This window comes from Lonchura striata, chromosome 8 (genome assembly GCF_046129695.1).
Source record: "Lonchura striata isolate bLonStr1 chromosome 8, bLonStr1.mat, whole genome shotgun sequence".
Classification (NCBI taxonomy): Eukaryota; Metazoa; Chordata; class Aves; order Passeriformes; family Estrildidae; genus Lonchura; species Lonchura striata.
The window spans coordinates 2,226,677-2,253,982 of record NC_134610.1 but is presented as its reverse complement, the minus strand read 5'-3'; the positions used below and the strand labels follow the sequence as shown (position 1 = coordinate 2,253,982).

General features: G+C 44.4%; 1 protein-coding gene across 1 annotated transcript in view; it reads left to right on the top strand.

Annotated features, from left to right (window-relative positions):
• Positions 1-27,306, top strand: part of KIF5C (kinesin family member 5C) — a 73,358-nt gene that overhangs the window by 40,566 nt on the left and 5,486 nt on the right. Inside the window, exons 11-25 of the mRNA XM_077784890.1 lie at positions 579-727; positions 3,399-3,574; positions 5,231-5,299; positions 8,664-8,870; positions 9,689-9,835; positions 12,798-12,986; positions 16,099-16,216; positions 16,781-16,857; positions 18,483-18,592; positions 19,388-19,489; positions 20,067-20,127; positions 20,473-20,544; positions 21,039-21,143; positions 24,543-24,759; positions 25,721-25,834. Of these exons, the coding sequence (XP_077641016.1) occupies positions 579-727; positions 3,399-3,574; positions 5,231-5,299; positions 8,664-8,870; positions 9,689-9,835; positions 12,798-12,986; positions 16,099-16,216; positions 16,781-16,857; positions 18,483-18,592; positions 19,388-19,489; positions 20,067-20,127; positions 20,473-20,544; positions 21,039-21,143; positions 24,543-24,759; positions 25,721-25,827 (1,906 nt within the window). The 3' untranslated portion in view covers positions 25,828-25,834. The remainder of the gene's footprint in view (positions 1-578; positions 728-3,398; positions 3,575-5,230; positions 5,300-8,663; positions 8,871-9,688; positions 9,836-12,797; positions 12,987-16,098; positions 16,217-16,780; positions 16,858-18,482; positions 18,593-19,387; positions 19,490-20,066; positions 20,128-20,472; positions 20,545-21,038; positions 21,144-24,542; positions 24,760-25,720; positions 25,835-27,306) is intronic.

The window sequence follows — 27,306 nt, the reverse complement described above, 5'->3', positions numbered from 1 at the left end:
TTTCATTTTACCTTTTACCTTTTACCTTTTACCTTTTACCTTTTACCTTTTTCCCCTCTCCTTTTTCCCCTCTCCTTTTTCCATTTTCTTTTCCCCTTTCCTTTTCCCCCTTTCCTTTTTCCCCTTTCCTTTCTCCCTTTTCCTTTCTCCCCTTTCCTTTTCCCCCTCTCCTTTTCTTTCCCCCTCTTCTTTTCCCCCTCTCCTTTTCCCATTTCCTTTTCCCCCTTTCCTTTTCCCCCTTTCCTTTTCCTCCTTTCATTTTTCCCCTTTCCCTTTTCCATTTTCCCTTTGTTTTCCTTTTCTCTCTTTCCTTTTCTCTCTTTCCTTTTCTCTCTTTCCTTTTCTCTTTCCTTTTCCTTTTCTCTCTTTCTCCTCTTTCCTTTCCCTTCTTTCCTTTTCTCCTTTCCTTTTTTCTCCTTTCTTTCCTCCCCCCTTTCTTTCCTCCCCTGAACACTTCCAGGGATGGGGAATCCACAATTTCCCCGTTCATTTCCCTCCGTATGATGGAAAAATCCCCAATCCCCACTGTTGCAGTGGGCTAAAATCCCCAAAGCAGCTGCCCTGGGATTTGTTTGCAGGGCCAAGACCATCAAGAACACGGTGTCTGTGAACCTGGAGCTGACAGCAGAGGAGTGGAAGAAGAAGTATGAGAAGGAGAAGGACAAAAACAAGAGTTTAAAGAATGTTATCCAGCACCTGGAGCTGGAGCTGAACAGGTGGAGGAATGGTGGGTGCCAAAAACTGGGAGCTGGATGTGTCTGTGTTGAATCCTTGCCCTAAATCACAATTTTTATTAATTGTGTCTGGCCACTGAACCTAAATTCACATTATAACTCACACTTCATAATAATAATGGAAGGTGAAGAAGCAAAAATCAGGCAAATCAGCAGCCATTTGTGAGAGAAACCAGTGAAAATGCCAAAATGAGTGAGTGCAGGGTAAAGCACACATAATGATAGTAATAAAAAAAGGAAAAATGTCATTATATTTTTTTTTTCTTTTTTTTTTTTAATAACTCTGCTCCTCAGGCATGAGAATCGTTGTGCTTTAAGGTAATTGGACCTTGGGTTTGGGGATTTTTTTATAATTGAATTTCACATTAGAATAATTAATCCTTTAGGGAGTGGCATCTGCTTAGAAGAATCACCATTTGTCTGCTCCTGTGGCTTCTAAATGAACATTTTTGTTGAGAACAGACACTTTTCTGATTAGAAACGTGTGGAATTGCTGTTCAAGGTTGTGACATCATCTGTAGGATGGTACAGGAGACAGAATATGGATACACAAAATGAAAGAATTCTTATTGAAAACCAAACTTTAAAAATCTAATTTAATCTGGAACGCTGGCAGACAATTTCAGCAAACCAGCCTTAGTTTGAATTGTTTATTTCACATTTTAAAAATCAAGCAACAACAAAAAACCAAACCCCCAAACCAAAGCTTATTTTTTTTTTTTAGAAAGTCCTGGATGGATCCTTTTGTTTAAATATCCTCCTCCCCTCCCTGGGTGCTGCTGTTACCCAGCAATGCATTCAAAAGATTATTGATTTCTTCTCTGACCTTGTGCACTCCCATCCTCTGGAAGGATGGAAGCTTTTTACAGAGGGAATTGTCCCAGCAATCCCATCTTGGATAATATTCCATGGGTACAGCTTATTCCAGGAATTGAGGATTTATTCTGCAAATTAAAAGGGTGAGCTGAGCATTTCAGCTTCCAGGTGCTCAATTTTTCTGTGTTTTGCAGGCAGGAGGTTCTCATCCAGTGAATGAGAAATTAAACATTCATTTTTGGGAATGTTTAATCCCAAAATGTTTATCCTGGTGGATTCTCCACAGCCTGAGGAGAATTTTTTGTGTACAAGGCCCTGAATTGTAACCAAACCCACCTTTCCTTCTCTGCACCAACAGCAAAAAAAATCAATTCACATTTCCCTCATGAATAATAGAAAATACCATCAAGCCTTCAGAAATAGGGCAGAAAATATTTGGAGTGAAGTACCTCGATAGAGGTCATGCTGCTTGATTTCAAAATCCACTTTTTACATGTTTTAAACTGGGGGAAAAAAAATCATCTACTTCATTGGTTGTGCTTTTGTTTTGCCCTTTTTGTTTTGCTCTGGGGCCTCACTCAGCCTTTCTGGGCTTTGATCTATTGGTCCTGTTGACCCGTTCCCCTGCCAGTGAGATAAACTGGCAAAAGGAATGGCTGGTAAAGCTTTCAGGAGCTAAAATATTGGAGTTTTTGTCCTGGAAAAGGGAAAAACCTTCACCTTTCCCACCCCCTGAGCAACGTGTGCAGCATCCAGGGGTTTCCCCAGCCTCTGGTGAGGGTGGATTTAATTCCTGCCGTGAGCAGCTCACCCATCCCTCATCTCTGAGCCTGTAATTGTAACCCAGGGCTGTTCCAAAAGGAAATATTCCTTGGGGACAAGGATTTTTGTAGGGAATGTGTCTGCTGTGCACTGGCAACCTCTGGAAGTTGGTGTTTGTGCTGGAATTTGCAAGGCAAAAGTTGAATATTGTTTTAAACATGGCTGTGCTGGTCCATCCTGGAGCTGGAAATCCCTGGAGGAAGAGATATTTAAATGCAGCAGATTTTAGGCTGGAATTTGGGAGGTTTTCCTCGTTTTTTACACCTCTGGTAATCCATGGAGCTAATCCTGATTTATCAAGGGAGTGAAAGAGGAGACAGGAGTTCTCTGCTTTTAATGATCAATGTGCTGCTGGATTTTATGGGATCATCAAGGTTGGAAAAGACCTCACAGAGTCCCTGTGATACCTTGAGAAGGCTGAGCTAGAGCAAGGCTGGACAGAGCCACAGAATAAACAGGGATTTATTCAAGGATTTATTAAATTGATATCCTCCATGGATCCACCTTGGGCAGCACCAGAGCCCAGCCAGGGCTGCACCCAAATGACCCAAAATGGTCCCAAAAAATGGATGATTGGTCACAAAATGATCAGTTCTGCTCCATTGGCACCTTGGAGTTCATTGTCCCATTCCAGCTCCAGCCCAGGCAGTCCCACCCTGCTTGTTTTTCTCTCTCCAGCCCACGCTGTTTGTGCTCCTGGGCTGAGATTTGGATCATTTGGGTGCCCAGCTGGAGCAGGAATTGTTTTGTCTCCCTGCTCACCAACACTGAATGTGAAGCTCAGAGCTGCACACCAAAGCAGCACAGAACCTGGAAAATTAAATAAAAGCCAAAATCTGAGGCACCACATGGAGTTTGCATTTCCATGGGATCACCACCCTCAGAAGGGTGGCCACCTTCCCACACCATTTCCTTGTCATTTGTATCCCTGGAAGTGGCACAAAGCCCTTCACTGCCCAGGAGTGACCATCCTGGAGAATCCATGGGTTTGGGATGGTAGGATTTTCATCAGCTGTGTCCCTGCAGGAGAAGCTGTGCCCGAGGAGGAGCAGATCAGTGCCAAGGACCAGAAGAACCTGGAGCCTTGTGATAACACCCCAATTATTGATAATATCACCCCCGTGGTCGCCAGCATCTCCACAGAGGAGAAGCAGAAATACGATGAGGAGATCGCCAGTCTCTACAGGCAGCTGGATGATAAGGTGGGAATGTTGGATTCCGGGTGGGGATGTTGGGTTCCAGGTGGGAATGTTGGATTTTGGGTTGGAATGTTGGATGATTTCAGGTGGGAATGTTGGGTTCCAGGTGGGAATGTTGGATATTGGGTGGGAATATTGGATTTCACATGGGGATGTTGGATTCCGGGTGGCGATATTGGATTCCCGGTGAGAATGTTGGATTTCGGATGAAAATATTGGATTTATGGTGGGAATGTTGGATGATTCCAGGTGGGAATATTGGATTCCAGGTGGAAATATTGGATTTCAGGTGGGAATATTGGATTTCAGGTGGGGCTGTTAGATTCCCAGTGGGAATGTTGGATTCCGGGTGCGGATGTTGGATTCCGGGTGGGAATGCTGGATTCTGGGTGGGAATGTTGGATGATTCCAGGTGGGAATGTTTGATTCCAGGTGGGAATGGAAAATGATTGCCCAGATTTTTGTATTTTTGCTCTGTTTCTTCTAGTTGTCTATTTTTGCCCTTTTGCTTTCTTTGCTCTATTGGTGTATTTTTGCTTCTGTTTCTGTTGTGAACTGGGAAACGTTGGGAAATTCCAAGTGCTGCCTAAAAGCAGATCCTGCTCTCCATCCCTTTTCCCTGTGCAGTATTTGGGAGCACTCCCCAGGAATTCAGAGCCCACTTTTCTGATAGTTTTAAGTGTAAAATCCCTCAGCAAACTGTAATGTCATCTTGGAGTCACCAGGGGAAAAAAAAAAATCCTAGAATTTTAAGGACAATATATCCCCATCCCCTTTTGTTTGTGTCCTTGGAGCTGCAAACACAGCCCAGAGGGCTCATTTATTTATTTGGTTTTTTTTATTTTTCTTTGCACAGCTTGAGGGACATCAGTGGCACTTAAAGCTCTCAGCAATTCCCTTCTCCAGCCATTAAGAGCTTTGGCTTGTTGGAAGATGAAAAGTGGGGGGGAAAAAAAAAGGCCCAGAAAAATCCATTCACCACCCTGGATGAGAGCAGCAAAAAGAAAAAACCAAAACAAAAAAAGGGCAGCTCTCATCATGAATCAATACTCAATTTTAAAATTCACTTGTAATTAGCAGGAAAGGAGCAGAAAAAAATCCCAGTGTGTCCTTGCCTGTTAACATTGAGGTTTGGCTGTTTGTGGACATTGAGGAATTGTGTTTAAACCTGAATTTTGGTCTCCCTGCACAGCCTGGTTGCACAGCAGTGTTGGTGGCACTGAAAAGAGCAGTTTGCTGTAAGAAATGACAGCTTTTCTCTGCAATCTCCAGCTTTTCCATATTGATCAGGAAAAGGAAAATAAAATCAGCCATTCCTTCACTTTCCTCATCAAAAGCAGCAAAGCACAGTGAATTATTCTGGAGCAGGTCTGAGTTTTTCCCTAGGGAATGAGAAGATATTTATTCCCAAACACAGGGATCCCAAACCCAAAATATCCCCATTTATACCAGTGTTGACAGCTCTTCTAGCAGAGCTCTGTGTGTATTTATTTATTTTATTTATGCTATATTTATGCTTATTTATTTTTCTCTCCCCTCATGCCACTCAAACATGCACAAAGTTTTATTCCCCTTTCTTTGCTAGAAAGAGGAAATAAAAAGTAATCAAGTGAGAGCTGTGAAAAGAAATTAAAAATCTCCACCCCTGTTTCATTGCAGGATGATGAAATCAACCAGCAGAGCCAGTTGGCTGAAAAATTAAAGCAGCAAATGTTGGATCAAGAGGAGGTAAGAAATTAAATAAATAAACCAACCTAAAAAATAAAAAAAATCCCTTTACATTTTGCTCCTGAGCCCCTTGTAATTAACCCTTGTTTAATGATTCTGTTCATATGAACTGGCTAAAATTCAAGTGCAGAAGGTGTCAGCCAGATTTAAACTCGAAATTTCATAATATTCTCATTAAGCCTTGATAAAAGTCCTTGAAACAACAATCCCTCCTGCTGGGAAGTGATGCTGCAGGTCCAAGGTAGGAGAGGGGCCAGGATTTTTCACTCCAAATGTGATTTTTGATGTGCCCATTCAGGTGTCCAGGCAGTTAGAGATTTCCTGATATTAAATTACTAATTATCATTATTTTGGCAATTAGAGACAGCAATCTGTGAGCTGGAAAAATCTGATAATTGGTGCTGCCCCAGATTTGCTCTAAAATCTTGGATTGCTCACTTCAAACATTTGATTGCATCTTTTCTGCCCCTAAAATGAATTTTTGTTGGGTTTAGGATGGAGAACGTGATCACTAAACTCAGTCAAGCCATTCCCTTCCATGAGGAGTTCTGAAGATGCAAAATAATAAACATAAAATAAAAATAAATTAACACCAAATTCCCCAAATGTTGCTGTGATATTTCTTAGGAGTTGCTTTTTATTGTGTATCAATAAAAGGTTTTGTGTATCAGAATTGTATTGTAGTGTGTCAGAAAGGGTTTCCAAGGTGTTATTAGAGAAAAAAAAAAACAATTTATAAACATGTCTGGTATTCATCACTCAGGGTTCACCTGCCCTCTCTGGGGAATTGTCCTGGCCAGGGGAATCTCCAGTTATTATTTTATTTTATTTTATTTTATTTTATTTTATTTTATTTTATTTTTTTATATTTTATTTTATTTTATTTTTTATTTTATATTATTTTATTTTATTTCCAAGATGAAGCTCCTCATTCTCTTGCCACAGCTTGATTTGATTGCCCTGCACTGCACAGTGTTGCCTGTGGCTACACAATAATAACAATAACATTATTAATAATAACAAAATTATTATTATTATAAAATAATAATAATAATAATAATAATAATAATAATAATAATAATAATAATAATAATAATAATAATAATAATAATGCCTGCTCAGCCTGTTGTTTCTTGATGTGTATTATGAGTTTGTGTCCCCTCTCTTCTCCCATCTTTTCTCCATCCCTTTGCCCACCTGGGGCTGATTTTCCCTGACACCTGTGCCTGGTTTTTGGGGTGATGTGCATCCCCCCTGTTTGGGAGCAGAATTATTCCCACCCTCCCTGTGCCAGTGTCACCTCTGGAGGATCAATCAGATTTTCAGTGTCCATTTCCCCCCCTTTTTTTTTTTTGCACATTATTGGTCCAGCTTTGCTAAATTCCAAACTCTGCAGCTGGTGCTGTTCAGAGCCTTTTTCTGCCCAGCCTTGGAAGGAGAAGGTGATATTTTATTTTTCCAGGTGTTTTTCCCCACGTCAGCTGTCCCTGCTCTGCCCTGGAGATGTGATGAGCTCACTGATCCAGCAGCACCTGCCTCACTCTGCTCCCCCTAATTAACCAGCCCTGATTTCTGCTTGATTAAGCCAGCAGGTTAATTATAAACCTGATGCCTGCTGCAGATGAGGCTGATTTTTGGGGGGGGGTTTGGTGCCTTTTACCTCTGGCTGCTGCTTCAGGTGGGTGTTTGGGGGATTCTGGATATTCCATCCCCACGTGGAACAGACCCCTGGAGTGCTGCAGCCATGGGCCTTTCCCCTTTGTTTGCACTCACCTTTATAATGTTTTTTTTGGGTTTTTTTTGGTGGATTTTGAAAAGCCTGCTCCATTTTTCCACTCAATATCAGCCAGCATCTCCTCGTTTATGCTGCAGGTGATGCTCACCACTCCTCCAAGCCACGGCGATGTTCACGCAGAAAATTTCTTAAATAAATGTCAACAACAGCTCCATCTGTGTTTAGCAGGAGGATTATTTGAAACTATTTTGTTGTTTAAATATTTACATGCCATCTGGCTCTGGCAAGCCAATGGCTTTTTCCATAACGTGAGTGCACTTCTGAGGCTGCAGCATTTCCAGGGAGATAAATTTCCCTTGCATCTGAATCCTCCCTGGGCACGTGCCAGCCTCCAGAGCTGCCTGCCTCCTTTCCTATTTTCCACGAGCAATCTGAGCCAAAAAAAATAATAAAAAAAAAAGCCATTTCTTCAGGGACATTCTGCTTTTTGGGTGGTCTGCTTGAGAGAAGTGGGGTTTGTTTTTTTGCTGGGAGTCTCACTCAGCTGCTTGGTGGGCAGATGAGGAGAAATCCACCCAAAACACTTCAGCAGGGAAGGTTTTATCCAGTATTATATCAATCCATAATCCAAATTTCTTGGGAAGCAGTGAATTCTGTGAATGAATGCCCAAACCTTGCTGTTAGAATGCTCCCACATCTCCTGCACTGGTTTCAGCTGTTGTAATTCCCTCTTTGATGGTTTTTATGCCATGTCAAACCCTGATTTTGTTATTCTTCTTGAAAGTGCAGCATTAGCAATAAATGTTAGGTGTCACTTGGATTTATTTTCACACCATCCTGAAGTGCAGGGCTGCTGGTGGGGCTGGGGTTGTGCTGAGGACACCACAGCTGAATTTTCAAAGCTCTAACATCTCACTGAGCATTGCTTCAAGGGCAAGGGACAGCGACCTCCCACAGTCACTGAAACCTCAGCAGTGTGCAAAGAGTCTATTTAATAACTTTTTAATAATAATAATAATAAATTTTTAATAACTTTTCCAGCTTGGAAACACTCACTGAAGTGTGTGTGTGTGTGAAGTCAGTATTTTCTTCTGAGATTATTATTTTCCCTCAGCAAACAGGAGCAGCTAATCTGTCCTCAGCATCATCCTTCAGATGATAACTGAGAATAATCGTCTTAGGTTTGCTTATCAAAATATTTCTGTGAAGCCACGAGGTCTTTGAGGCTGCCTCAAAGCCCTTTTCCCTCTGCTCAGCTCAGAGCCCTGAGCCTCTGGTGAAACATTTTACTTTGTGGGATTTTTTTTTTTTTGGTCTGAGCTGCAGCACTGGATTGAGGGCAGAAAACGTCCTTGGAGCTCTGACAGTGTTTAAAGTCAGTTTCTCTGCCTCAGTCTTGGGTCATAATAGGATTTGATGAAGATTTTTCTCGTTGAAGTTCAGAGCTTTTTTTTTTTTTGTGCTTCCTTCAAATGCTTTCATGCTGGAGCTGCTGCTGTTTTCAGGATTTCTCCCCTCCTGCACACACCATTTGTGCTCACGTTTTTTCCTCCCGTATTTCTCCTTTTCAGTTTTGCCTTTTGAAGGAGTTTTTGGGTCACTTAATGCTGCTGTGATATTCCTCCCCAGCTCCTGGCCTCCACGAGGAGGGATTATGAGAAGATCCAGGAGGAGCTGACCCGACTGCAGATGGAGAACGAGGCAGCCAAGGATGAAGTGAAGGAGGTGCTGCAAGCCCTGGAAGAGCTGGCTGTCAACTATGACCAGAAATCCCAGGAAGTGGAGGACAAAACCAGGACCAACGAGCAGCTGGCAGATGAGCTGGCACAGAAAAGTGTAAGAGCAGCTTGGCTCATCCTCTTGGTTCTCTCCTTGCACCCTAAACATTCCCAAAGGGCTTCCCAAAAATCCTGCTGGTGTCACCCTGTCTTCCCTGTCTTAATTAAACAAGAAGATTAAGGGAATTCAGAAGCTGCTTTTTGGAAGTTGGTGGCAGATTGTGGCTCTTGCAGCAAGGGAGTGGATGTGAGAAGTGGCCATCCTGTGTTTTGGGTATTTAAAAGCTGTATTTTGCCAAGAGAGCTGTGAAAATCTGCCTCATGCAAATGGCAGCGCTTGGTGGTTTTCTGGACTCTGCGCTGTGGAGCTGGGATTGTACAGGGATCTCAAGGAAGGGATCAGGAAACAAAATTAATCGGCTTTTTCAGCTGATGTGTCCTGATCTTGAGCAAAAAATGGGATCGGAGGAAAATCAAGATTGGTTGAGTAGCTTAAAGCATCCTTTTCCCTTAATTCATTACACAACTTAAGGAGCTGTTGTTAACAAATCTGTTTCATTAAAGACTTTGTTATCTGCCCCAGTAAACCAGATTACCACGAAATCCATTGGAAAAAATTGAATTTTCCATCCCTCCCTACCTATTTCTCTGTGATTAACCTCCTTTGATGTATTATGCAAATCAGATTCTTAGCGGATTTGCTGCATTTAATAGATCTAAAGTAGCCTTTGGTGGCAAGTGAGTTGTGAAAGTGGATTATGCCAAGGTGGAACTGGATGTGTCACTACACTGCGCCAGCAGGCATGAGGAAAATACCCCATGAAAAGTGCCCAGCCTGAAGGGAGGAGGGTAATTCTTGTTTTTAAACCCTTCCAGAGTGCCCTGACAGCGACCCAGAGGGAGCTGGGCCAGTTGCAGGAGCTCAGCAACCACCAGAAGAAGAGAGCCACAGAAATCCTGAACCTGCTGCTGAAGGATCTGGGGGAGATCGGGGGAATCATCGGCACCAACGACGTGAAAACCGTGCGTGGGCTCTGTGCTCTGTGCTTGCCCCAGCTCCTCCTGCAAGAAAACACTCCAGCAAAGCTGGGAATCCCACAGGCCTTTGCCTTGCAAGGGGCTTAAAGCTCTCCTGGCTCCAAATCCCCTGCCAGGGGCAGGGACACCTCCCACTGTCCCAAGTTATTCCAACCTGGCCCTGGGCACTGCCAGGGATCCAGGGGCAGCCCCAGCTGCTCTGGGAATTCCAGCCCAGCCAGGAATTCCCAATTCCCAATCTCCCAGCCATCCCTGCCCTCTGGCAGTGGGAGCCATTCCCTGGCTCCTGTCCCTCCATCCTTGTCCCCAGTCCCTCTCCAGCTCTCCTGGAGCCCTTCAGGCCCTGCCAGGGGCTCTGAGCTCTGCCTGGATCCTTCCCTTCTCCAGGGGAACATTCCCGGGGCTCTGAGCTCTGCCTGGATCCTTCCCTTCTCCAGGGGAACATTCCCGGGGCTCTGAGCTCTGCCTGGATCCTTCCCTTCTCCAGGGGAACATTCCCGGGGCTCTGAGCTCTGCCTGGATCCTTCCCTTCTCCAGGGGAACATTCCCGGGGCTCTGAGCTCTGCCTGGATCCTTCCCTTCTCCAGGGGAACATTCCCGGGGCTCTGAGCTCTGCCTGGATCCTTCCCTTCTCCAGGGGAACATTCCCGGGGCTCTGAGCTCTGCCTGGATCCTTCCCTTCTCCAGGGGAACATTCCCAGCTCTCCCAGCCTGGCTCCAGCCCTGGGAGCATCACAGGTGTGGAATGTGTAGATCCAGCAATCCTTATCCCAGGGCACTCTGTGTAAATCCTGGCTGAGCACAGGAGGGGAACACTACCGAGCTCTTTGTCTGGCTGGGAGTGATGCCTTGAGAAGCTGCCCCAGAGCAGGGGCTGGACAGAGTCACAGAATAAAGCAGGGATTTATTCAAAGGATTTATTAAATTGATCTCCTCCATGGATCCACCTTGGGCAGCACCAGAGCCCAGCCAGGGCTGCACCCAAATGACCCAAAATGGTCCCAAAATGCACGAGCGCTCCCGGGGCTCTCCCTGGGATCAGTTCTGCTCCACTGGCACCTTGCAGTTCATTGTCCCATTCCAGCTCCAGCCCAGGCAGTCCCACCCTGCTTGTTTTTCTCTCTCCAGCCCACGCTGTTTGTGCTCCTGGACTGAGGTTTGGATCATTTGGGTGCCCAGCTGGAGCAGGAATTGTTTTATCTCCCTGCTCCGAAGAGAGCTCGCCATCCCCTAATATGAAGCCTAGCCTTACACACTAAAGCAGCACAGAATCTGAAAATATAAAAGCTCAAACCTGAGGCATCAAGAGTGGCTCAGCTTCTGGGCTCACAATGCCCACAGTTATTCCCAGCTCAGTTTTTGGGGCCTGAGCCCATTTGGGAGTCACTGAACTGATTAATGGGAGGTCTGAATTCCCCCCAAAACAATACACACGTATCCCAACTCCTTCCCTAGCTGGCATGACTCAGAATTCCCAGAATATGAAAATATTGGCTTCTGAGGTGGCCAGTTTTTGGATCTGAAGTTTGGTGCACATTTTGGTCAGCCCTGCTTTGAGGTTTGCCTTTGTGTGGCTTGGGGGATACAGTAGAGGAGGTGGCTGCTCACTTTGTAACATTTGTAGAGGAACAAAACAATAATTTCTGAGAAAATGTTTGTATGGTCATTGCTAAATGGCGGCGATGGAAATTTTCCATGGCCTGGAAAATCTCCTTGGTGGTGTTAATGCTATCCTTGTCTACATAAAACCACATGAAAAATAGCAGTGGCTGAAAGTGGCTAAGTCCATTTTTGAGGTGTATGAAAATTCCTTGCAATACATTGCTGCTGCTTTTAGTTCACTTTTCGTTGAGGTCCTGCCGAGGCTCTCCCAGGCCAGCAGGAGCTGCAGCCTGTCCTGCTGCAGAGGACACAAGCCCTGCTGTGCCTGTGCTGCAGATCCCAGCCTTGGGAGATGTCACAGCAGCCTCTGGTGGCCGTAGGAGCTGGCAGTGGGAGAGGAAATCCGAGCAAATGGAGGCAGAGGCAGTTTGGTGCAAGTTTTTGTAGGAACTGAGATGTCAGCACTTCAGGGGACAGCTGTCAGTGGAAATCAGGCCAGGCTGAGGAGCGGTGAGAGAATAATTTCAGATTTGTTGGCAATTAGCATCTTCTCCAAGTGTGTCTAATCTCAGAGCAGACTGAAAATTTTGGGAGAAGTGTCATTTTTTTAATATTTTTGGGAGAAGCAGCAGCACATGTTCCCTTCCCCTTGGCTGGGAAAAAAGGGGAAGCAGATGAAGTTGAGCTGTGTTAATGCTCAGGGAGAACCTGCACAGCTCCTCAGTGGAATCTCCTGAGCTGGAAGGGACCCACAGGATCATGGATCCAGCTCCTGGCCCTGCACACACACCCCCAAATCCCACCCTGAGCACCCCTGGAGCAGTGTCCAAACTTTCCTGGAGCTCTGGCAGCCTTGGGACTGTGCCCATTCCCTGGGGAGCCTGGGCAGTGCCAGCACCCTCTGGGGGAAGAACCTTGCCCTGATCTCCAGCCTAATACCTGAATGTGATATCCCTTCACACAAATGTGAAATATGAAAGAAAAATTAAAATAGAATATACAAGATAAAAGGACAACTCAAGCCAAAAGCTCTGAAGGAATATTTCTCATTAATATAATAAGCACTCTTTGCTTTGTGAAAATATTCGAATTCTGATTTTTTTGTTCTCCAAATACGAGTTTTAGGTTTCCAGGAATAATTCACACTCTTCTCCCCTGCTCCAAACTCTCTTCTCTAAAATGACCCCTGGCCAATAAACCCATCCCAAGCCCCAGACCCATCCTCCAGGCTGGTTCCCAGAGCGGGAGAAGCCCTGGGTGTGAGGGGCCACCCCTGGGTGCGAGGGGCCACCCCTGGGTGCGAGGGGCCACCCCTGGGTGCGAGGGGCCACCCCCGTGTGCTCAGTTGGCAGATGTGAACGGGGTGATCGAGGAGGAGTTCACCATGGCCAGGCTCTACATCAGCAAGATGAAGTCGGAGGTGAAGTCCCTGGTGAACCGGAGCAAGCAGCTGGAGAGCGCCCAGATGGACTCCAACAGGAAGATGAACGCCAGCGAGAGGGAGCTGGCGGCCTGTCAGCTCCTCATCTCCCAGGTGGGTCTGCCCCTGCCTTCTCCAGCCTTGGGGGCCCTCCCAGCCTCCTCATCTCCCAGGTGGGTGTGCTCCTGCCTTCTCCAGCCTTGGGGGCCCTCCCAGCCTCCTTCCCCATGGAATGCGTGTGCCAGGAGCGAGAAATGGGCCTCGTGGAGCAGAGCAGTGTGGTCTCGTGGGTGTTGTGTTGTCTTGTGGGTGTTGTGTTGTCTCTTGGGTGTTTTGTTCTCTCGTGGGTGTTTCATTGTCTCTTGGGTGTTTTGTTGTCTCATGGGCGTTTTGTTCTCTCTTGAGTGTTGTGTTTTCTCATGGGTGCTTTGTTGTCTCGTGGGCATTTTCTTGTTTCTTGGGCGTTTCATTGTCTCGTGGGTGTTCAGTTGTCTCGTGGGTGTTTTGTTGTCTCATGGTTGTTTTGTTCTCTCTTGGGTGTTTCATTGTCTTCTAGGTGGTTTTTTGGCTGGTGGGTGTTTTGTTGTCTCATGGGTGATTTGTTGTCTCTTGGGTGTTGTTTTGTCTCGTGGGTGTTTCGTTGTCTTGTGGGTGTTTTGTTCTCTCGTGGGCGTTTTGTTCTCTTGTGGGTGTTTCGTTGTCTCGTGGGTGTTTCGTTGTCTCGTGGGTGTTTCGTTGTCTCGTGGATATTTTGTTCTCTCGTGGCTGTTTTGTTCTCTCGTGGGTGTTTTGTTCTCTCGTGGATATTTTGTTCTCTCGTGGCTGTTTTGTTCTCTCGTGGCTGTTTTGTTCTCTCGTGGCTGTTTTGTTGTCTGCTCTCTCTTCTCTCTTTCCTCCCTGTTGTGGTTGAGATGGAGACAATCCAAAGCAGCACTCTCCATTTTCAGAAGGCTTCTCTCCCACTGCAACGCTCAATTACTCACACGTTCATGCTGGGTGTAAGAGGGAAAAGAGAGGAAGTTTATTCCTGACTTTGCAACATATAGAATTCTAAAAGTGACAGTGGATTGGAGGATTAAATTGCCACCTCTCCAATCAAACTAACAGTCTATCAATTCTCTCTTCTCACAAAGGAGAATGCAAAACCATCATTATTTACATGAGCAGTGTGAGAAACTTTAGTAGAAATAGGTAATCATCAGAAGGTATAGAAAACTTCTAGAAGAACTTTAAAACTTTTAAAAGAACAGGGTGACAGGCTTCAAAACTGTTTTTATTATAGCATGTATGCCTTTTATACATTCTTAAAAACCTCCCAAGTTTACTCATTGGTCATGAGAAACAAGCAAAGTGCTCATTGGAACAAGCAGCTGCAGGTTTCTCTTATTTATCCTTTCTTGGTTTCTATGTCAGTGACCTTGGTAGAAAATATTTTCAGGGGTAAACATGGATCCTCTTGTCAAACTTCTCTCTGGCTCACAGAAGTTGCTGTAAAATCTCTTTCCACACCTCCCTGTCCTGGTTTAGGGCAAATATGGGAGAAAACCTCCAAAGAGTTTCCTCTAGAAAGCAGATTTAAGCAGCCCCTCCCCGACGTGGTTCAGAAAAAGATTTCCCTGGAGAAAAGTGGAAAGAAATCTATTTAAAAGCAAAGTGTTTACCAGCACAAAAAATGAACTATATTAAACAATAAAACCTCCTGCCACTCCAGAAGAGAGGACAAAGTCAGAGCATCCCCTTGGTGGGCTGTGGCTTGGCTCAGTCAGTCTCTTATCAGGAAATGCCACAGGTGTGAGTGCCGGTGCTCCTCAGTCCAGAGCAGGTTTAAACAGTTCCAAGAAAAAGAAAAACCACAGTCCAGGGAACTTCTCTGCCTCAGCTAGCTAAAAATTAACTAAAAGCAAAGGAGAGTTCTGTCCTGCTGTCTGTCCATCCGCAGACAACACAGGAATGTGGAGGAGCGAGTGCAGCTTCTGAAAACAAACTCTGCATTTCTTCTCCCTCCCTTTGCTCTCAGAACCAATCTTAAAGTGCAAAACTTATTTCTGGGCTAAACAGACAAATGGGGATACAAGAATCAGGACACCCCCCCATCGTGTTTTTCAGCACATCCTGAGGTGTGTCCTGAGCTCTGGCAAGGTCACGTCCAGCTGGAGGTCTCCAAAGGTGTTTGGTGGAATAGCACTGGAATTCCTCCCTGGAGGGGTTTCCTCCCCAGGAATTTGTTGATCTCGAAGGTCTTTTCCAACCTGTGCTCCTGTAGTTTGTGCCTTGGATCACTTTAAGAGATCACTGACTGTGTTTTTCACCAGCCAGACTTTTGGGGAGCTCCCTGGACCTGCTCTGTGGCTGTGCTGCCGAGAAAACGAGGCAGCGAGCTACAAATTACCATGGAAAACTTCCTGGGATAGAAATCCCGGGGGTAGGAGGTTCTGAGTGGGTGGCAGGGATGGCTGTGGAGAGGGGCTGAGAGCTCTGACACCCTCTCATGGATGGAAGGGGACAAGGGAAGGGAAAGACATGGTCCAGTTTCATTCCCTTGCAGTTATCCTAAGCAAATATGGAGCAGGGAGAGCCCCTTTTCCTTCAGCAAAGTGTCTTTGTTAAGTTCTACTCAATCTTTTTTAATTTACATGCAATAATCCAGACAGTATCTTAATTTTTATCCTCAAATAGAATCCAGTCTATCAGTCACAGGTAGAGTTGTACAAGTATTTCATGAGTGAATAAACAGGGGAAATAAGAAAGGATTGCTGTAAATTCAGTATTGTGTGTGGCTGGGTTTTCATGTGGTACTTTTTGCAGGAAAATGAGTCAAAATTGTTGTACGTCAAACCTTTGGAGTGTTTTCAGTGCAAACTTTGCTGTTTTCTATTTGCCCATAGTTCAGAATGTTGTTGGGCAGAGGCAAACCATCAGGATGGCTGGGCAGAGTCCACGGGAGCTTCTGCAGGTTGGAGATCGCAAAGCCACCTCAAGGCTGCTGTTGGTTTAACACCAAGTCAGGAGCTTCCAGGGATGTTTTGGGATCACCGCCTGAATTCCAAATTGGGCTGCTAAAAACCTCTAAAAGCACAGCCTGCTTTGATCTTTGATCTCCTCCCAGCCATTTTGCTGGGGCTTCTCCCAGTCATCACCTCTGGACGTGGAAATTCCCTCTCCTTTTTTACGAGGGCCAGTTTTCCCTGTGCTCCCCCCATCTCACTGCTGTTCCTTGCCTTTGAAGCACGAAGCAAAGATCAAATCCCTGACAGACTACATGCAGAACATGGAGCAGAAGAGGAGGCAGCTGGAGGAGTCCCAGGACTCCCTCAACGAGGAGCTGGCCAAGCTGCGCGCTCAAGGTACAGCTCTGGGTCTCCTTTCTGTCTTGGTGATGGGAAAAATTATAAAAACCCACACACAAATCCTTTACCAAACAGCACCAATCAGTCTTGCTGAAAATTCTGAAAAATTCTGTAAAGTTTCTTCTGAAAATTTGTGTAAAATAAGGATTTCTCAAAGTTTCGGTCGTCCCTCTGCAGCATCCCTGCCTCATTCCAAGCAAAGCTGCTGCCCTCAAATGTGCACAAGTTGTGTCTTTCCCAACTTAATTTTTAAAGTTCGCTTGGTTTTCCCCTTACAATTTATTGTGGAAAACGTGTAGGTATCAAAAGAAGTTCTTGTAGCTTTGCTAAGCTCCTGGGTTATACCAATTTATAACCTTCCAGCCTTAAAAATCATCCTTCACAAGGGATTTTCCCTCTCTGAGGGAGCAGCAGGTGGGGACAAGGTTTTATTGCTTTTTAAATTTTTTTTTAATCATCTCCTGCATTGTTAGAACAGAATCTTTATTCCATCTCCTGGAATAAATTAAATTAATTTTAAAAACTAAAATTTAAATAATAACTGTCTCCACCTTTAAACAGAAAAAATGCACGAAGTCAGCTTCAAGGACAAGGAGAAGGAGCACCTGACACGACTCCAGGATGCAGAGGAGATGAAGGTAGTTTGGCACAGTGGAAATTTTGAGGGATTTTCTTGGTGAGATTGTTCATTGGGGTGGAATTTTGTCTTCCTGTTCACGTGGCCAAAAATTATGTTGATTCACCTCTGTGTTACACTAAATTTTTGCTGCTGGAGCTCTGCAGAAAGTCAATTTGCTCAGTAGTGAAGGAGGCTGCTGTGGTTAATATCATTTAGGTGCTTATAAATTTGATTTTAAAAGAGACTACTTCCCCAAAGTTTGGCTGGAATTCTGATTATCTCCTGGAAATAATAATAAAATATATAAACCCGTTTTCTGGTATTTTTCCTTTGGAATGCCAGGAAATGTTTGCAATAATGAGTTGGTCTGATGGAGTTGCACATTGCAGACAAGGAAAAATACAGTTTTACAAGGAGAGTGATAGAGGTTTGCCAGCTGCAGAACTTTTCCTTCTGTTATAAAAATTTTAAGTGATTAAAGTAGTTGTAAAACGATTAAAGCAGTTGTGACAGCTCTGAGAAAAAAAGCAAAGTTTTTGTTAGCAGTCTAAAGACATAAATTTATTTTCTCCTCTTGCTTGAGGCATATTTACTCTTAGATTTTAAATTTAAATAACAATTTCAATAGCAGGGCTGTGTTTGAACGATTCTCAGGGGTTTGGGTTTTATTTCTGTCACAGGTAAAGCTGTTCAAGTATTTCCTGGGTGAATAAACTGGGGAAAGAAGAGAGGATTGGTGTAAAATCAGTGCCATTTGTGGCCAAGCCCTGGGTTTTCATGTGGTACTTTTTGCAAGAAAATGAGTCCAAACTGTTGTACATCCGTTGCTAAAAATGGAATTAAATGTTGGATGAGCAGGCCCAGAGTTTTGTGATGAGAGAAGGAAATGCCAGGCAGATTCCTGCATGGATTTGGTCCTGTCCCCTGAAATCCAGAGGCTGGCTAAGAGGGAGCTGCGTGTCCCTGGCTTGCTCTGGGTCTGAATTTGTGGTATTTAGATGATTCCAAGAGTGTAGAAAGTCTCTGTCTGTCTGCCCCGCTGCCAAAGAAGAAATCATAAATCGTCTGTGCTGGTTTCCAGGTTGTTTATTCTGTTTATCTCTCACATGTTCTGCTGCCCTGCCCAGCTCTGTCCTGCAGGGCAGCGTGTGGGGCTCTGCCCTCAGTGGGATGTGACAAACATTAAATACCAGAAACTCCCTGGGCTGCATTTACAAGAACGTGCCAATATCTGTCACCTACGTTGGACAGTGTGTCCCCAGCCTGAACCAACAGAAAAATGCCAACACCACAGTGAGACATGGAGGGCATGGAGAAGGAGAAAAAGGACAAGGCACACCCAATTTCCTCCACCTTGTCCCCTTTGGACCCCTCATCTAGAATCCTAAAATTTTACTTTTGCACCCGTGCCACACTTAATTATGACTTATATTAAACACTCAGAGCTTGTAATTCATGCTGTAAGATTGAAAACTCTTTTCCATGGGCAGAGATCACAGCCAGTGTCTCTGTGGGCTCTGTACAGACACTGTCTGTGATCTCTGTCCATGGGTTCCTGACCCCTGCCAGGCTCCCACACCTTCCAGGGTATCCAGAGGGAAGCTCTGCATTCCCACAGCTCTGATCCCAGCTCTGTGTTTGCAGAAGGCTCTGGAGCAGCAGATGGAGAGCCACAGGGAAGCCCACCAGAAGCAGCTGTCCAGGCTGAGGGATGAGATCGAGGAGAAGCAGAAAATAATCGATGAAATCAGGGAGTAAGTTCACCCTCTCCATCCCTTCCTCCGTCCTGGGATGCTTTGGGCTTGCTTTTGTTAGGTTTGGTGGATGTTTCTTTGCAAGTTCTGTCCTTACATGCAGCAGCCAACCCTGTAATTATTTCGCAGGGTGGATTACAGCGCCTAATTATTTATTTGGGAGCTTTAACAAGGCCATAAAATTATAGAGAGTTTTTAAAAAAAAGAGGGATGTTGCACCTGCAGGTCAGAAGGTGACAAGAGATTGAAGGAGAGCAGGTTTTAAAGGATCATGGAATCATTTGGGTTGGAAAATCCTTTAAATTCAGCCATCACTGAACCACATTCCCAGGAAGATTTTGAGACTCTCACAGCAGCCAGTCCCACCCCAGACCTTCTGAAAGTCTGGGTGACTCCAACAGCTCCCATTTTCACACATTTTTATATTTTTTCCTCACATACCAGTGTGATTCTGCTATGTTTTGCTCCTGTGTTTTTCTTTTTCTAAAATCTAGGCATTCTTTTATCACATTTATTGTGTGGCCAAAAAATTAATTGTAGGGAAATGAGGAAGCAAGGCAGAAAGTTGCTAACAACAATTGGGGTCCTCCTTTAAAGCAAACAAAACAAAGCACTGAATTTAGCTCTGCAATATTTTAAAATAATGTCCTCCAGGTTCTTTATGCTTCATTCCTTCCAGAGTTTTTCAGTAGAGAGTTACAGCTTTACTTTTCCTCTGCCCAATCCCATTGTGTTTGTGGAGATTTACCCTCCCTTCCTCCTGAGCTGGGCTGATTTTTTCTTTCACATTTCCAGCATGAACCAGAAGCTGCAGCTGGAACAGGAGAAGCTGAGTGCTGATTATGATAAATTAAAAATTGAGGACCAGGAAAGGGAAATGAAACTGGAAAAGCTCATGTAAGTGCACAGTTTCTCCACTTGGTATCCCTGAACCTCTTCATGTGTGCTAAATGTGCTAGGGAGAGGGATTTGTGTTGGAATATTCACACTGAAAGTATAATTTCAGTAGCAAAGCCAGCAGGAGCTACTAATAATTAATTACCAACAACTCTCTATTTTTATACCACAGCCTTTTCAATAGTGGCTTTGATAACCACCAAAAAGAGTTCATTAGAGCTCTGATTTTATAAAATATCCCAGCAAGTCTTAAATCTCTCATTCCTTAATACACAGCAAAACAAGCATGAAAAAAATTGGGAATTTTTGCTGGGGTTTGTTGATTTTTGGGGGGTTTCAAATCAGATGTTTGAGTAAAAGCCTTTCCTGGAAATACGAGAAAAATCCCGTGTGTGGACACAAAGATGGAGGTGGTGACTCAGCCCTTCCAGGTGATAAAATTAGATATTTGGGGCAGTCAAAAGCAAAATTAGAGATGTGCAGTTGCTGCCACCTGTGGATGTGCTGCTCCAGGCGGGTGCTGGATGATTCCCCTCTGTTTATTGTGATTATTTTTTCCATGTTGTGATCTCTCCAGACTCCTTAATGATAAAAGGGAACAAGCAAGAGAAGACCTTAAAGGGCTGGAGGAAACAGTGGTAGGTGTTAATTACACTTTATTCAGCTTTTCCCCCTAGATCTGTATACCCTGGTGATACATATTTTAATTTTTGAGTAAACGGCTTTGAACTACCTAAACTAAAATTTTAAAAGGCTGTTTTTTACCAGTTTTGGATAAATTGTTCCCTTCAGTGTGGTTTTGGGGCTGGCTGGAGTTTATTTTGTGGCATTCAGTGTGATTCCTAGAGAGAGAGAAAATCCAGAGTTCTTTTCTGTTTGAGTTACCAACTCAAACACAAGGAAAACTTTCACACCAGAGCATCTACTATGTCCTAGTCATTTGTGCTTTTCTAAAAATTATTGGTTTGTTATTTTTATTCCAGGCAAGGGAGCTTCAGACTCTTCACAATCTGCGCAAGCTGTTTGTCCAGGATCTTACCACCCGTGTTAAAAAAGTAAAACTCTGCTCTTTTAAACCCAAATCTTCTCCTGTTTTTGCACTATTCTTGTTATTTTCTGGAAGCTTTTAGTGCATGCATTTACAAAATGGGATAATATCTTTTTTAGTAGCAGTGAGAAACAAGAATAAATCTGTTGTGATGTTTTATTTGGTCCTAATTTGATAAGGAAAATGTTGATGGTTGAGAGAAAATGAACTCAGTGCAGTTCAGCTACAAAATTCTCAAATATGATGAGCTTCAGAAATTATTTAGTATACTTTGATTTTCCTATTCAGCACTCCCCCATAATTGTTCAGTAAAAATAGCTTGGTTTTTTATGTAAAGGGAAGTGCAATTCCTAAATATGAAACAAAGAGTTAAAATAATTTCTCTTAAATTTGGGGCTCTGTAAGACTTTTCTGCCTTTGGGGAGCTCGAATTTGCCAAAGAGCTGAGCTTCCCCTTGAGTTTGTGCCTGGCTTTGCTGAGTGCTGCAATTTTGTGTGCAGAGTGTTGAACTGGACAGTGATGATGGAGGTGGAAGCGCTGCGCAGAAGCAGAAAATTTCCTTTCTTGAGAACAACCTGGAACAACTTACAAAGGTTCACAAACAGGTAAAGGCTCATTTCCCTTCCCTTCCCTTCCCTTCCCTTCCCTTCCCTTCCCTTCCCTTCCCTTCCCTTCCCTTCCCTTCCCTTCCCTTCCCTTCCCTTCCCTTCCCTTCCCTTCCCTTCCCTTCCCTTCCCTTCCCTTCCCTTCCCTTCCCTTCCCTTCCCTTCCCTTCCCTTCCCTTCCCTTCCCTTCCCTTCCCTTCCCTTCCCTTCCCTTCCCATTTTTTGAATATTTACAAGGGTAATTTTGGAAGCTAACCTGTGCTGTCTGAGGGAAAGGTACCCATTAAACTCCTTGGAATTAGGAGTTAGAGCTGCTCTTCCCACTCCCTGTGCTTCTAGGATTGTGGTAAATAAGGATTATTTTTTTTTTCTGTGAAAATAGATCTGTTTTGGCACTAGGGAATACATCAAAATAGCATTTTTCTGGATGGATTGTGCATCCACTAACTTGATTCATGTCCTGAAGCTGCTCAGAGGCACCTTGGAGGTGGCTGGAGTGGATTCAGCCAGCAGAGTTTTCCATGAAAACAATGGAATTGGGGTTTTTCTGTGCAGCTGAAGGGCTGGTGCCTCCCTGGGGTGCTGAGGTTGGTAATTTCTGGGCTTGTGCATTGGTGTGTCCTCCCTCCTTCGTGGAATTCCAGTTTCACACAATCTCAGATCTGGAGTTAAAGCCCACCCAGTCCCACCCCTGCCATGTCCTTCACCTCCCACCATCCCAGGCTGCTCCAAGCCCTGTCCAGCCTGGCCTGGGACACTTCCAGGGATCCAGGGGCAGCCCCAGCTGCTCTGGGCTCCTGTGCCAGGACCTGCCCACCCTCCCACGGAAGGATTTCTCCCTAAAATCTCCTCTCCCACTGTGCTGGAGCTGTGTCCCACTGTTCATGTGCACAGCACAAAACACTAAACCTGTTCTGATTTCTTTTTTGAGCAGTGGCATAACACTGTGCACTGCACTCTCCTGAAGCTGTATTACTGACCCACACTCCTAAATTAGCTTTAGTTATTCCTGTGAAAGCGCCAAAAGAGCAGGAAGTGCTGGACTGTGACAAGTGCCTGCTAAGGTTTGGGGTTTTCAGATTCCCAGGGAACAGATGGTTTCAAGACCTACTTTCTAAATGTGGAAACTGGGACATGTTCAGAGTGGTTTTTCTTTTACCATTTTGCCTTTTTTTTGCACTAGTTTCATGCATCTGCTGTGTTTGAAATATGGATTTTTATAGCTCTCATTAGCGCTTATTTACTCAAAATCAACTTGGAATCCATATCTTGTAGGAAACTTACAGGGAAAAGTGACATTGGACTTGACACCATCCTGCTTGGATTTTGCATCATAACTATTTCACACAACAAGGGTTCAGCACTTGCAGAAAAAGCACATGGTGACAATGTTTTTTTAGCTTGTTTGTGTTTTTCTCCAGCACTAAGCCTGGCCCGGCAGGTGTAAAATGCTCTGATTGTTCAACAACGTGTGAATGTTAGGACATGCTGTTGCTTTGCTGTATTATTAATGTGGTTGTTAATCCACTTTTTGCTCCAGAAAAGGGAGAGTCACTCCTTTGGAGCAGATTTCTGTTGACTTCCAGCAGTGGTGTAATCTGTTCAGTGGAAATTGTGCTGGATTTTCTGCCCGTTTGCATCAGTTTCGTGTTTACTAAAAATCAATCCTCTCCTGGCTGTTGCTGCATGGGATGTGATTTGTGTAATTGATAGACCTTGCTCAGGTTCATATTAAACTGAGGAACTGCACAAATTCAAAGTTGCATATAATCATTATATTTGTAGTTACAGGCCTAAAAGTGATTTCTTAGCGAAGTTCCCAGTTTACCCACATGCCTGAATAGGGAACACATCACAACCACTGGAAAAAATGAATTTGGGGTGATCCCTGGTGTTGTCTGTAAGACATATTCAAGGATTATTGTTTTAAAATAATGAGGTGATCAAGGATTTGCAAGATCCTGGAGATTTCTGTGTTCTGAGGAAATGTAGAGTTTCTGCTGCAGTTTTTGATGTGTAGAGAAGCAAATCTACAGTGACAGGTTTGGTCCTCATCTTTCAGGATCAGCTCTGTGGAATCTTGCTGAATAGAATAAACTCTATTTTTCTCTGCTCTTTCTGGACATTTTAAATGCATATCACTCCTCAGCCAGAGAATTGAATTTTGTGAGTAAAACTGAGCTTGGATGACACTCTGAGGCACAGGGTGGGATTGCTGGGATGGCTTCCATGGGGTAAGGAGCTGGACTTGATCCTTGTGGATCCATTCCAGCTCAGGACATTGTAAATTTCTCTTTAAACTAAGATTTTTACATTAATTTATTGGAGAAATCTGTTTAATTTTAATACATGAGGCATGGAGAGCATGGTGGCGTTTTCTGTCTCTTTGTGAGGCGAATTTTTCCACCATTTCTCTGATGAGATTTTTGCCACTTTCTTTTAACCTTGTGGGTCCATTCCATCTCAGGACATTGGAAATTTCTCTTTAAACCAAGCTTTTCACATAAATTTCTTGGAGAAATCTGTTTAATTTTAGTACACGAGGCATGGATAGCACCTGGGGGCAGTTCCTCTCTCTGCTTGAGGGGACTTTTCTCGCCATTTCTCTGATGAGGTTTTTGCCACTTTCTTTTATCCATTCCAATTCAGGACATGGTAAACTTCTCTTTAAACTAAGATTTTTACATTAATTTCTGGGAGAAATCTGTTTAATTTTAGTACACGAGGCATGGAGAGCAGTCTGGGGCATTTCCTCCCTCCACTTGAGGGGACTTTTCTCGCCATTTCTCTGATGAGGTTTTTGCGGTTTTCTTTTGACCTTGTGGGTTCATTCCAATTCAGGACATGGTAAACTTTTCTTTAAACTAAGATTTTTACATTAATTTCTGGGAGAAATCTGTTTAATTTTGGTACACGAAACATGGAGAGCAGCCGGTGGCATTTCCTTTCTCTGCTTGGGGGGACTTTTCCCTCCATTTCACTGATGAGACTTTTGCCACTTTTGACCTTGTGGTTCTGTTCCATCTCAGGACATTGTAAATTTCTCTTTAAACCAAACTTTTCACATAAATTTATTGGAAAAATCCGTTTAATTTTAGTACATGAGGCATGGAGAGCATGGTGGCATTTTCTGTCTCTTTTCTCGCCATTTCTCTGATGAGGTTTTTGCCACGTTTGACCTTGTGGTTCCATTCCAGCTCAGGGCATTGTAAATTTCTCTTTAAACTAAGATTTTTACATTAATTTCTTGGACAAATTTGTATAATTTTAGTACACGAGGCATGGAGAACATCTGGTGGCATTTCCTCCCTTTTGGAGGACTTCTCCCGCCGTTTCTCTGCTGAGATTTTCGCCGCTTTCTTTTGACCTCCTTGAATTTTTGCCCCGCTTTCCCCGCAGCTGGTACGTGATAATGCAGATCTTCGTTGCGAGCTTCCTAAGCTGGAGAAACGCCTTCGAGCTACGGCAGAGAGAGTTAAGGCCCTGGAGGGTGCACTGAAGGAGGCCAAGGAAAACGCCATGCGCGACCGCAAGCGCTACCAGCAGGAGGTGGATCGCATTAAGGAGGCTGTGAGAGCCAAAAACATGGCCCGGAGAGCACACTCTGCCCAAATTGGTGAGGACGTGGAGCTAAAGGGGCTGCCCACGTGCTTCAGGCTCGGGCTGGTTGCTGGGGGTTGAGTGGGGAAGAGTAAAACACAGGGGCTGCTTCTCCTCTGCTGCACGGGAATCTTCAAAGCCTGGCTTTTCCGTGGAGTTTGCCCCACCTCGAGTTTAAAGAGGCTCTGCTGTTCCACTGGGTAAATAAAGGGCATAATGGGTCCTGTGTGCCCTTCTAGTGACCTGAAAACTTGTCTCCTTAAATTAGTCGCTGACTTTCTTCCTCCTCCTCCCCCTACACTCTCCCTCTCTGCTTTCATTCTTTCCTCGCCTTTCTGGACCTTGTCCACTTCTCTTTTTTCCCACTGATTACTCCTCCACGTGATTTAATTCCAAAAAAATCTTCCTTTGTACTTCAGATGTTGATACATCTCCGAGGCACAATGCAATGCGTGCACGCGACAGAGGAATGGGTCGATTCTTGGAATGATTTGTTGGGATTAAAAAGGATAATGGTTTAAATGGAGATGACAATATTGGGGTATTAAATCCTGAGGGAGAATCACGCAGCACCAAGTGTCACCTCCTGAATGCTTCCTCTTGTAGGGAGCCATCCAGGCTTTGTCTTGCCATCTGGAATGGTGCAAATTGGACATAAAAAGTGCCTCACTGCCCACCAAGTGACTTCCCTCTGTTGTTCAGTCCATAATCTCTGCAGATCCAATGCATGGGAAGGTGGAAGGGCTCTGCCAGCAGGAAAAGGGATCTGCCAGCAGGAAAAGGGATCTGCCAGCAGGAAAATGGGTGTATTTTCTGTTGGCCAAGGCAGGGAGTGCTGTGCTCTGCACAGCTGGATCAGAAACCACTGAGTCGGGGAAAAATGGAATTTCCCTTGGAGGAGGCTGGGGAAGTGGGAAGCTAAAATGTGATAAAATAAACTGGGAAAGGTAAATTTGGTCCCTCCTTCCCCTCTGCAGCCAAGCCCATCCGCCCTGGTCACTACCCAGCGTCTTCTCCGACGGCCGTCCACGCCATCCGAGGGGGAGGGATGTCCAACTCCAGCTACTACCACAACACCAAATAAACGAGAGGTAAGGCCAGAGTAACTTCCTCACCTCTTCTCCCACTGATCACTCGGTTCCCTTCTAATTCATCTCGCTTTTAGGAGACCCACAGTAATATTTTTTTCTATTTTTAATAGTTGTTCGCTGATAATTACAACACTCGTCAATTGAGTGCCTGTATGGAGGTTTTGCCAGCTGCTGAGGAATGGTTTTATTTTAATGACTTAGCACTTTAAAGGTTTTTAAAAACTGCTCTGGGAGATCTGGGCTGAAATTCACACACAGAAGTATGAAACTCATGTAGTAAAAATACAGATCCAGAGGTTCCTTTGCCAGCATCATCTTCTGCTTTCTGTACCATGGATGTGTTCCCATGTTGGGATATTCCAGGCTGGGATAGGGGTAGAGCAGCTGTCAGTGGCAGCAGGAGACATCTCCAAATTTGAGTGTCACCATTTGGCACACTTTGCACTCCTAGTTCTCTTCAGGACAAAAAAAAAAAAGAAAAAAAAAAACCCAAATAAACCTTGAATATTTTACTTTAATTGCCAGGGCTTGAGAGTTTCTCCCAAGCAAAACATGAGCAGCATATTCCCAGGAGACTCTTCCATGGATTCCATCCTTCCATTTCTTTCTTTAAATGCTCATTATTGGAGAAATTTTATATCTGCATTATTTTAGATTATCATTTTATGCCACAGACATGCCAAGAGCTGGATGGCAGCAAGTGGCTGTGAAAAGCAGCCTGGGGACAGCAAACTTGTCCCTCCAAGTCTGGCTTTTTGCCCTCCTTGAGGATTAATTCTGTCTCACAACTCTCTTCATGGTCTGTGGTCTCCTCGAGGCATTCTTGGGTGTTTTTAGCTTTTTTTTGGGAACGTTTCATGTCAGGCTTGCATGCCAAGCATCCATCACGCCACACTCAAGCTGTTATTGTGCTGGGGGATTGTTCCTGCTCATTGTGGTTTCCGTGAGCTTCCAGCAACAAATATTTCCTCTGTGGGTAAATTAGGGCAAGGCTTTGCTGAGTGGTTTTGTCCATTCTGGAATTGGCTTTTCCACCTCCTGAGTGAGGTGCCTCTGTCCATCTGCTTCATTGCATTCCACCTCTGTGACCTGGCAAAGAGTGGGATGCAGAGCCTTGTCAAAGATTTCTAAACATTTCTTGTAACAGCTACTCTGAGGGGAAAAAAGCTGCCACCTGCCTCAAGTAAATGCACCTTTAATTTGCCAGCTGCAGTGAAATGAAGAGCCAGACTCAAAACAGGCCATACGTGTCGAGTGAACAACTGTAGATTAATAAAAGGTATTAATAAAATCACCACACTTCAAACTAGATGGGTTTGTAATAACAAACAGGACCGTGGAAGTCAAGGAAAAGCAATCAGGAGGCATAAAATATTGGATATTTCAGAGGCTGAGGTATAATTTGAGGGCTGTGGAGATGAGCAGGTTCAGGTCAGGTTGCAGAGGAGCACCAGGGAAAACGAGGCTGGAGA